Source organism: Cuculus canorus, chromosome 4 (assembly GCF_017976375.1).
Source record: "Cuculus canorus isolate bCucCan1 chromosome 4, bCucCan1.pri, whole genome shotgun sequence".
In the NCBI taxonomy this organism is placed as follows: domain Eukaryota; kingdom Metazoa; phylum Chordata; class Aves; order Cuculiformes; family Cuculidae; genus Cuculus; species Cuculus canorus.
Window position 1 is genome coordinate 75110275 of NC_071404.1, and position 11646 is coordinate 75121920.

General features: G+C 43.3%; 1 protein-coding gene across 6 annotated transcripts in view; it reads right to left on the reverse strand.

The window, feature by feature from the left end:
• LOC104065725 (N-deacetylase and N-sulfotransferase 3) overlaps window positions 1-9695 on the reverse strand; it is a 72498-nt gene extending 62803 nt beyond the window's left edge. For 4 of the 6 annotated variants that reach the window (XR_008449838.1, XR_008449835.1, XR_008449839.1 and 1 more), the window contains exons 1-2: window positions 9302-9576; window positions 740-1866 (exon numbers count right to left, since the gene is read on the reverse strand). Coding sequence is in view for 1 of the 6 variants with exons in the window: in XM_054066320.1 (XP_053922295.1) it covers window positions 740-1720 (981 nt within the window). In the remaining 5 variants the exon portion in view is untranslated. The other 2 variants (XR_008449837.1, XR_008449836.1) reach the window with 2 other exon arrangements.
• Between the last annotated feature and the right edge of the window lie 1951 nt (window positions 9696-11646).

Genomic DNA, 11646 nt, shown 5'->3' on the forward strand with positions numbered 1-11646 from the left:
AGAAGGGAGAAAGGTGAAATGCTGCAACCAACTCTTGACATCTGATACCTATTTCAAACAGCTAATAATCCAGTCTAGTCTTCCAAATTTATGTTGACCTTTAGTTTTACCTCCTGCTTGTTAGACTAGCAACATGCACATTACATATGAATAGCTCTTGGGTCCAGCCCTGAAGTATGTGCTAAGGCAGATGCTATTAACAGGCTGGAGAGTTAAGCACTCTGCAATTATGTGTAGAATTTTGTGTGTTGCGTGGGTTGTGGTGTGTGTGAAAACACTAGGACTCTTACCTCCTCGTTTTCTGTCAGTTACTAAGTAGTTGTCTTTTACTTTCTTTTAGGAGACTATTTTTCATATATAGCAAGGGAAATAAAATTCAGAAGTACCCACCAATCCATTTACAGAACTTAGCTCAGCAGGGACTTGCAGTTCATGTGCCACTTGAGAAAAAGCAAGTGATAGCAACCAGAGTTGTCATATCTTACATTCTCTTCTAGTACAGGTACAAGCAACACCACATGGAGTCTCCTCCAGCCTGGAGGCTGAAGGAACTGCTACACCTGGAACCAGTGACTACTCAAAGCCAGACAGAGTGGCTTCTTTCTCAAGGTACACAGTTTGCATTGGTACTCACTGATAAGCATTCTCCATCAGTTGAAACTATCACTAACTACTCATTTCAAGATTAAAAAAAAAGGCACTTTGCTGTAATGACCATTAGTTTGTGCACGTATTTTACCTGTACATCGTTGGTGTTCATTCTTGTTCCCTCCTTCCCAACGAAGATGTCATCTATGTCAACCAGAATGTACCTATCCAAGGACAATCTGAGCTTCTTTCCAGACAGGAAAGAGATGGCATCTATGAAAATCAGCTTGTGCAGCCAAAAATTCAAATTATTGCCGAAAAGGACTCGTTGAATCCCATCATGGAGCCCCAGGTCATGAATTACCGTGGCATAGAGAGCACTTTTAGCGGCAGGTGGTGAAAGGTTTTCTGGTGTCTTTACTTTTGCAAATATCACTGGTTGATAAGCTGTGTGATTAATCTGGAAAACCGCCCAGTCATTTCCAAGCAATGGATCTTTCTCAAGCTTAGAAGATTTAGTCACATGGAGCAGTGGGGAATGAGGGTTAATGCAACAGTCCTTAATACCCAGATTGCTGTGGACGTGGAAAGGAAAGCCCTTCAACTGAAAGCTCTGCAAGCTGTTCTCATTGCCTTTGTGAAATCCAATAACACCTACTCCATATTCTATACAGTACTTATCTAGAAGGCCTCTGTTCCAAGAGTCCATATTCACGTATTTTAGGATATTTTCATATACTATGAGAGCATATTTGCCTTTGTTTTTGTCTATAAGCACTGGGAGGTCACCTTTCCCAGGTGCGATCTCAATGTGAAACTGGAATCTGCTAGATTCTAAAATGGTTATTATATCTTGGCCTAATGTTGAGTACTGACTTTCCACAAACACCAGCACTACAAGTTCTGTCCTCAGGGGATCAAGAGGTTTCATTGTCTTCATCTCCATCAGCTTGTATGGCAAAAGTTGAAGATCACCACATTCCACTTCCGAAGAGATTTCGGAGAGTTCATTTTCCTGTTTGTAGCCATTATACAAGTAGTACGCAGAAATAACTATGCTCACCATACAGAAAGTGGCCAGCAAAATAACTGTTCTTTGAAAATGTCTGTGTAGTTTCATGATAAAACTCATGTTGCTTACTTGCCTTAGATTGTTCTTGACAGGAGCATTAAAAATAAACACAGATTCTCAACAATTTGTTCCAGTCCTCTGAAATATTTATGTCACCATTGCAGCGCACACATCTGTCTTCCACAAAGCTTTACAGAAGGTATAGCCTGGAAGAAAAGCAAAGCAGAGATTTAATTGAGGTACTGCGCTTGTGAAGTATCATCACACTTAAATTAACGATGAGCAAAGAAATCATTGCCAAGCAGAGGTTTGGGAGCACACAGCTGAAAACTTTGATAGTTTCTTTTTGACACTGTTTTAGTAACGTCATTTCTTCCCGCTCCCACTAGGTGCAATGTGCACTTGAACATTTCTACATCCCACAGGCTCCTTATTGGAGATGAGACACAGCAGCAAAGAACTTACTGTTTTTCTGAAACTTTTTTACCCAAAGATAAAAGTTAACTCCAAGTAGACAATTGCTGACAACCTAAACACTGAAGAACTTTTGTAACCTTCGTCCTTCCACCCCCAAGAAGCTGGGGAAAACCAGTCTACATGATTAAACAAATTCCATCTTGTATTAACTTTTGAAGAACCAAGAAGTTCATAACAAAAAAATGCACATTTTAACTCTGTTGCATACATACACATTGACATATTTTATATCACTTAGGAGTATTTTTAAAACAAAACCGCAGTTTTCCTGCAACATTAGAAGTAAAAAATTAGCATTCTACTGGACTGCGTACCATTCTGCACATTGTTGGAAGCGCTTTGTATTTCTCTGTATTAAAGAAAAGCACAAAATAATGCAGTTCTTAATTTTGAGAAGCGAGAGTAATAAATCAAAAGCTAACTTAAGAGGCAGATCACCTAAGGACATACTTATGCTTTAACTTGTGCCTAAGGAAAGCAGTCATTTTTCAAGTGAACAGTACAATTACTGTCAAAACTTTCTAGTAAAACAACTGAACGATGTGACAAGCATAAAATAATTAAGTAACATAAGTCATAAAGGAAGGTTAAAAGCAGGCTTTGAAAACTACTATGGGTATGAAGATCTAGAACATGCTATTGTAACTTCACAACATAGTACACATCCATTCTCATTTGTAAATGGGACTAGGAGAAGCTGGGTGTGTAACGATAACATAGTCATTTCCCGAGGGGGTGCTTAATCCTTCCTTGCTCAGTTCTTTAAAAACAGAAAGTAAGGCTCAAAAAGTGAATACCAAGAAGCTCCAGAAGTAAAACCAATATCAAACATGAACCCTTCCGTACACATTGACAAACATAATAGCATTTTCTTGAGATATCATCATAACAAAAATATTCTATACAAGCTCTATTCTATGTTTTGTACTTTCTAAGGTTCAATGGGTTTCCGTAAGAAACTTTGGTTCCTAGAATGGCAGATGACCTTCACTACTTAACAGGGAACAGATGATATTAGAAGAAATATGGTCAGCTTCTGATCCAAAAGAAAATGAAGATCAGTTACATATTAACAAACAAAACAGAAAAGAGGAGGAGCTGTAAAGAAACCCAACAAAAACACAAACCCAAACAAAATGTTTTGTAGTTGGGCCACTTAACCACCTGACAAGAGCTGCTCATCCTATGTTGCAAAGGAGGCAGTCTTTCAACTCCAGGTTTTCAAAAGCATTAAAAAATAGGCTGTACATGACAGCACCTATGCAACTTCCACAACTTTAATTAAATCCCAATGACTGATCCTTCAAGCGCCATGATGAGCACAAAGTAAAAATAAATTAGTAGGAAAATGAGATAAGTGGGAAGAGAGAAACTACATGGCATCCTGTTTATTGAAACAGCAAAATTAAGCACTAGGAATAAGAGTACATAAGCTATCTCATTCATAATTAAGATTCACTTTAAATGTGCATGTCACCAGATATGTCTGCTTTCTGGATATATTCTACTCTTCATGTTCTGCTCCCAAACACCAGATTATTAACCCTGTCTGTTCTGTTTCAGCTTACATACAGACCTGAACCTTACCTGCAGCTTCACGAATACTCAACCCCAGTTTCTCAGTTTCCAGGGGCACGTAGCAGAAAAGAAATTAAAGAATCCATAAAGACCAAACTACAACCTGAAAGTATCTTTAGAAGAGCTCCAAGAATTTTATTCAGTATTGAGATGTCTGATCCTTATCACACTAGCTTCAGGAATATCAGTTTAAATGGCAAAAAAGATATGTTTAATATAGTAAGAAGTCAGGTGACAAAGAAGGAGCTCCATCCTGAATAAGTAAAACCAGAGAGAGGTTTCCAGACAGATGATTTTTTCATTGCACACACAAAGGATCCTCTTCATTTTGCATTTCTGATTCAGCTGCCCGAATGCCAAGAAACTCGTACTTTAGTGGGTAAAATTAATACCTACTGCATTCTGTAGAAAAGCTGTACACACACCCACTTATCTTCTATAACCACAAACCTGGCTGGCTCGCCCCCACCAAGCTCAAGCTCAGCTTACACAGAACAGAGGTGAGAGCCTGCAAAGCGGCACTCTTGGCACGAAAGAACAATGAATCACTTCTTTGAATGACACAAAGCCATCCACCACACAACCAACAAGCACAATGCTTATCTGCTTCTTTTACCCCTAGGCTCCTCTAATACAGCCCTAAGCCATCCCTATTCTTAAGGCAGAAGTCACTGAAGTCCTCTTGAGAGGATGTTCCCAGCAGCATGATTTAGAAGTTTCTTTCTCTACCAGCCTACGCTTCTGACCAGACAGAACCTGGACCTGGGAACCCTGCCTACAGCAGGGAATATTTACAGTGACCTAAGCTCATGGCAATAAAAGGCTGATTAGACAGAGCTGTTTGAATAAGATACTACAGAATGGTTGCACTCCAAGGGCTGCTAAAACAAGCAGCAGGAGAGCAGCAGCACTTGAAACATTTGCAGCAAGGACACAGTCCCTAATGCCGTTCCACAGAACAGAATATCTGGAACCAGCCCAGAAGTCTGTACTTTCTTCAAGAAAACTTCTGTCATTTTATCCTTAGCTCCTAATTGCAAGTTCCTCCTGGGGCTACAGAGTGCAGCTGGAAGGAGGAGTGGATGGTGAATCTAGTTGGAAGCCCGAGGCCAGCAGTGTTCCCCAGGGCTTGGTACTTGGTCCAGTCCTGGACAGAACCCAGCAGCGCCATGGAGGTGATGAGGGGACTGGAGCATCTCTTATGAGGAGAGGCTGAGAGACCTGGGACTGTTTAGCTTGGAGATGAGAAGACTGAGAGGGGACCTTACCAATGCTGACTGATCTAAGAGGCATGGGGCAAGAGGATGGGGGCAGACTCTTTTCAGTGGTGCCTAGCAACAGGTCATAAGGCAACAGGCACAAACTGGAAGACAGGAAATTCCACCTGAACCATGAGGAAAAACTTCCCTCTTATGAGGGTGACGGAGCACTGGAACAGCCCAGGGAGGCTGTAGGGCCTCATTCTCTGGAGATATTCAAAACCTACCTGGACGTGCTGTTGTGCAACCTGCTGTAGGTTACCCTGCTTTAGCAGGTGGGTTGGACTGATGAGCTCCAGAGGTCCCTTCCCAGCCCTAGCACTTTGTGATTATGTGAAATCCCAAGACAAATGCGAGCTTTGACGCTGAGGAATGAGGAATTCACTGAGAGCCAGCAGGACACAGCCAGGGTTGGCATACTCACCACTGAAGGCAAGAATGAAGAGGAACAGAACAGAATAAGCCGCAAGTTTTAAATCCACGCTCTCTTGAATCAGCTTGACATTTATGTAATTTTCACTTATTTAAGGACTGGTTTGCATGGCAAGAGTTCAAAAGAACACAGAAGGAAAAAAAAAACACAGAAGAGAACACGTATTTAATAACAGCAAAATAGTTTCAAAGCCTTGATGAGTTGCACTTGCTTTCCTAGACAAACGGCAGTGTTTTACTCTCAACAACATTACTTCTGAAATATTCCACCGGTATCTTACAGCACCGTGCTAAAATACCTCCACCTGCACCAAACTTGGCAGTGGTAGAGATCTTCAGGGTGCATCACCCACAAAACACGGTGGGACCTACCCAGACCACTCCAGTCACCTTTATCACAAACTTAGATATGGCTTCAGGGAAAACGGTCCTTCTCCACTATCACCTCTAACAGTAAAACCAGACAAAGGGCATAATCCAGAACACATTCTGAAGCAGCATTTCAGAACAGCACTTAAGTAGTCTTACTTTCATGACAAAAGAATGCAAGCTTTCACAAAAGAATGAAGAAGTCATGATAACTAGAACTGCAATGCCTAAAAAAATAAAAGCCCAGGGAAAGGAAAAAGGCTGAAATAAAACAAATAATGAAAGAGCCCAGAAACTCTGCACCAGAGGTCAAGCCTGTTAGCATTGTTTCAGTGAAAAACCATGAACAAGACCCACAGTCTTTGCTCATTAATTCCAATTCAGTCATGTGGAGTTCAATGAGAAGAGAATACGGTCCCACCTTGAAAACAGGTGGCAGGGATTATGTGAATCCAATGTTCCACAAAGGTGATGCTGAAATAAGTCTGAGCTATAAAATAATTGGTATGGCATTTTTGCACCATCTGAAGCAATAAAAGCTGCCTCACTGTTCTTTATCTAGAACCCTATTATTTTATAAGAATCTGCATTTGATCTCCTACAGAATTTTGTATTTTAAATGCCACCAGCTGAAAATTTAGAGTAGAACCTTTTTCCTATGTTGTTTCAAGCATGAGGTATCAAAATGTCTCCTTAAGGTGAAAATTAGCATGTTTGGATATTGAGAATTTTCTTTTTACCCTATAGACTTACTACAGAGAAGATCTTACTGAGAGAAAGCTGAATCATGGAAATTTGGGGCTACAGGAAATAAGTATTGCCTTATTAATTGGCAGATGTATAATTAATTCTAAACAGTACTGCTGGATAATCACAATCACAGGTATCTTCAGACAGCTTGCATGAAACAGATGCACTAGAATAGAGATCTTCATCTGTGGGTGGGTTTGTTTAGGTTTTATTTGATTCATTGGTTGGGGTTTTTTTTAAATGCATTACTAGATAGTGCTGAGCAGAGAACAAATACTGTGATGAATTCAAAAGAGCCGAATTGCACTTCAAGGAGGCAGGTGAGCTCCTACCATTTGCAGCTTTTTTTAGTTTGTTGTTTCATTGCTAAACATAAATGACCAAATCCTTGGCTTCTATAAATCATTTCAGCACAATAACCTAATGCAACACGTATGTGAGCCCACACTGTCTGGGGACTCAACTACTTAAGAGATGCAAAGAAAGAACATAAACAACATGAAATCCCAAGTCTTGATTTTTGTGTTTTCTGGCAGTAAAATTTAGATCATAAATACTAAAGCAGCTTCCCTGAAGCCTCTGCAGTCAGCCTGGAACATGGTCCCTGGGCTCGGGCGGCCGCTGACAGCCTTTGCTCTGCCAGTGTCATGGCAACCCTGCAAACACTGTGCCCTCCGTGGGGTATTCTTTGCACTAAGACTTTCACAGTGTGTGCAGCTCCTTTCCACAGGCATTGGATGTATGACTGGCTTTTGCAACTCTTTTCCAACAGCTGAAAAGAAACGTGGTTCTGACCATTCGATTTTATAAGTGGTATTTATATTTTCTGGGACTAAAAGGCACTATCCCTCAGATTATATCACTTTCACATTCACATCATCATACAGTATTGAAGAGGTGCTCAAATAGAAAACCAGATACCTACACAAAGAGAGATACATAAAACTGTAGACAATTTAAAAAAATACTATTAAAGTTGTATCGTGAATATCGATAAGATGCTTAAAAGTACAAGAAATGTTTGTCTTCAATTTAGTTGTGTTAAAAACTATTATTATCAAAACAATGGGTTGAGCTAAAACAAGCAAACGAGAAACTGCTCTTAAATCACATCTTTCAAAGCCCAGTAAGAACACCCTGGTTCAGCCTTACCTTAGGTCAGAGTGAGGGCAACTGTTTGCTGTGCCCCTGGATTAGGAACAATAAAGTTCTGTCACACTTACATACAGACATTAAAAAATATTGTTCCAAAATCCCTTCCATCAAGATCAAAAATAGAGCAAGTTCAGGACTGACCAGTCATCAGTGTTATTCAGCTGTATTGCATGTGCTTGGTTACACGGACGTGGACTTATTTTTAATTCCTTTTCTCCTCTTCTAATAACCCCCATCATTACATTCTGATTCTGTTCTCTACCAAACTCCCACAGTACTAGCAACACAATCCTGATACATTAAATGAAGGATGAGTTTTAGATGAAGAATGGACAAAAAAAAAGAGAGATATTGGTCAGCATATTAATATGGGCATTTAAATCTACAATGACTGGCATGCTATTTAATTGCTTTCAACACAAAAGCCTGCGTTGGCTAGCCACTATGGAATGTGATGCTAAAGGAAGTATCCTGAAGTCATTACATTAGTGTTTTTAAAATGGAAATCTTTGGACACATGGATGACATTGGAGGAAGCAACAAAGTGCATCTGAAAACAACCAGACCTGGGATGGACAGTACTGCTAAGCATTTAACTCAGTTCTGAAAACATGAAACTGGTTTCCGAACACTGCATACCTCTACTTACGACACTGTTCTGACTTATGTATTCAAGCAGCGATAACCCAGAAAAGCAAATGCAGGCTGAGAGTGAGATTTGCCAACTGCATATTCAGAAGACATTTTCAACTTGAAAAGGCAGTGATACAAGACCTGAGCTGTCACAGGAAGCCACCAAGACCCTGTGGTATCATGTAGCAAACCCTGCAACGTGTGACTATTGAAGGGCTTATGTCCTCCTGTATATGTTGAAAAAAAGAAAAGGAATGGCTTAGACAGAACAACAATTCTGGCAGATGGATAGGCTTTTTCAAGTCTTCAGGGCAAGCATGTTTCAGTTTCTATTGTACCAATGCTATCCTTAGCTCCGTGTAGTCACACGTTAACAGAGAATCTCACAGGACAGGAATTCATGCATCACAATTTGTCATTAAGAGATATTTATAAAGGCTCGGAAGGCTTTAACAGAGCACAGAAGTTAGATTTGGACTCCAAATCACTACTTTATCTTCATATAGTACTTTTACCAACAGATCTTAAACCACCTCATACAATTTTTTTTGAGACAAACCCTATTATTTTTTCAGCACTTGCAGAAACATCTAAACACAACATGATTTGCCACAGGTCTTTCAGATAAATGTATGGCACGTTGTGCTCTCCATGCTGGTACGACTACTCCCCCCTTTCTTTTCTCCTACAATTACCGAGTACAAGAGTTAATAAAGCCCAGTTCATCCCTTCCGAGAGACTCGAGCACTGCAGTGAGAGAAGCCCCGTTTCTACCACTTTTCGTATTATTAAAAAGAAAAAAGTCCACCGCACCGAACCCCAATCAGTCACCCGACCCATCGAGCAGCGAATTAAACAACATAAAAGTTTTCTGCCATTTCCTAAAGGTCGAACGTGGCGGCCGAAAGGAGCAGTAACGCGCACCGACTCCCGCGCGGGGTTTGGGGAACGGAAGAAGCGACGAATACCTGAAATTACTGATAATTACCGCACTCCGGTGATTAATTTCGCTCCCCAGCCCAGCGCTCAGCCCGTGTCCGCAAACACTAGAGGGCAACAGCGTCGCACGGGAAAACTCCGGGAAGAGCGGAGAAAGGGGAAAATCCCAGGCAGGCGAAGGCGCGGTGCGGGTAGCACACCGGGCAGGCGGATGCGAAGCGAGCCGGCAACGGAGCCAAACCAAGCGGAACGCACCGCCACCGCGCCGAGCCGCCCCCCGAGCCGCGGCAGCCCCGCTGGCCGTGTCCAGCAACTCACCGGGGCGGCGCCGGGCGTTACCTGCGGGCGCGCTCCGCCGCCATCCCGCCGCCGTGCCCGCGCTCCGGCTGCGCGGGCTGCTCCGGGGAGAGGCGGCGGGGCTGCCGCCCGCGGGGAGGCGCGGGGAGAGGCGGGGAGGCGCGGCGGGGCTGCTGCCCGCCCGCCCGGGGGAGGGGCCCGCGGGGGGGGGCCGCGCCTCCCCGGCACCGACCGGTAGCGGCGCTGCCGCCCGTTCAGCGCTGCCACCGCCTCCGCGGGGCCGAGAGCCGCGTAGCAGAGCGCTCCCTGCTCGCCGGCGGGACGGCTGCGGGCTGGGGGAGCGGGGGCTGCTCAGCCCGGAGACCCTTCCAGTACGGAAAGGGCTGCGGGGAGGCTGGGGAGGGCTCCGCGTCAGGGACTGCGGGGAGAGGACGAGGGGAGCGGTTTTAAGCTGAAAGAGGGGAGACTGTGATGAAATCCTAGGGAGAAATGTTTTCCTGGGAGGATGGTGAGGCAGTGGCCCAGGTTGCCCAGAGCAGTGGTGGCTGCCCCATCCCTGGAGGTGTTCAAGGCCAGGCTGGATGGGGCTTTGAGCCCCTGATCCAGTGGGAGGTGTCCCTGCCCATGGCAGGGGGGTTGGAACTGGATGGGCTCTGAGGTCCCTTCTAACCCAAACCCTTCTATGAGTCTATGAAGGATATTTTCTTAACACAGCTTGGAGTTAAAATCTTGAAAGAATACCATGTAACATGTTTGCAGCCTCACTGCTTTTCTTTATCAGGTTCCCTAACCCCATCTCAGAGTTAGTCCCTCTGTTTTTCACTGATGCTCTGCATCCTCCACTCCAGAGATAGGGGTTTTCCATTGCCACAGGTTAGGGAATTCCGATTCCCTGCCTGAACCGCATTAGCTGACTTCTAGGATCATAGAACCATGGCATGGCTTGGGTTTCAAGGGACCTTAAAGATCATTCAGTTCCAACCCTCCTGCCATGGGCAGGGACACCTCCCACTGGATCAGTGTGCTTAAAGCCTCATCCAACCTGGCCTCCAGGGATGGAGCAGCCACGACTTCTCTGGGCAACCTGGGCCAGGGCCTCACCACCTTCACAGGGGAAAAAAAAAATTCTAGCCTTCACAAATGGGAAATGAAATCAATACATTTTATAAATGCCTTCTTGATCAAAGTAATTTACTTCACAACTGCACGGTGATCGTTAGCTCACCTAATGGCTGATAACACAATTACACCAGATTAACTCCATCACCAAGGACTCTCTGCCCAAGCCTTTCTTTTTATGATTCACTCAAGACAGATAATTAAAGGAAAACATTTGAAGTCATCTGAATGTTTCTTTTCCAAACATCAGCAGAATTTACAGCACTTGATCCAGGAATATTGTTATTTACTGCTTTCTCCTCTTTTTTCTCCCTTTTATTCTCATGACACTCTCTGGAGGAAAGCCCCAAAATTTAATGTCTTGTAAACTACATGCAAGGTCCCAGGTCCTGGAAGCTAGACTTCCAGTAGGTTAGGGGACTTGGTGACATGAGGGCTTGCTCTGTGTGAGGTTATTAATCCTCAGAACAGAGAAGTCCATCTAAAATCCTATTCCCCTCAATATTAGTCACAATGGGATTTTCTCCCATATTAAGCTTCTAACTGTGTGGATATCCTGGTACAGTCTTGTTTTGGGGTCTCTTTGTTGTGAAGGTTTTTTCCTATAGCATGCTATGAGGTATGGGGTGGAAGCCAGCCAAAAGTGACTGAAATCTTTGGATGTGAGTTCAAACTCACCAATGTGCATGGTTTCCTTCCTGTAATTCGTTCTGAGTAGCCGGCACTGCTTTCAATTTATCACTGGCCAACATGGATGGAAGAGTGTTCCATACCGCTTGTCCTCATAAGCACTTGGATGCTCACAGAGACGTGCTAGACATCTCACAGCTGAAGGCTGCAGCACTGCAAGTCAGCAGCTGTAGTACCAAGTGGTTCTGGCAGGAATATTAACAGCTTTGATCTTTCTTGGTGCTACTTTTCAGTTTTTTTCTCTTGAGCTGTCATTGCAGCCTGAACTGGTCTTAGCCTTTCTCTTAG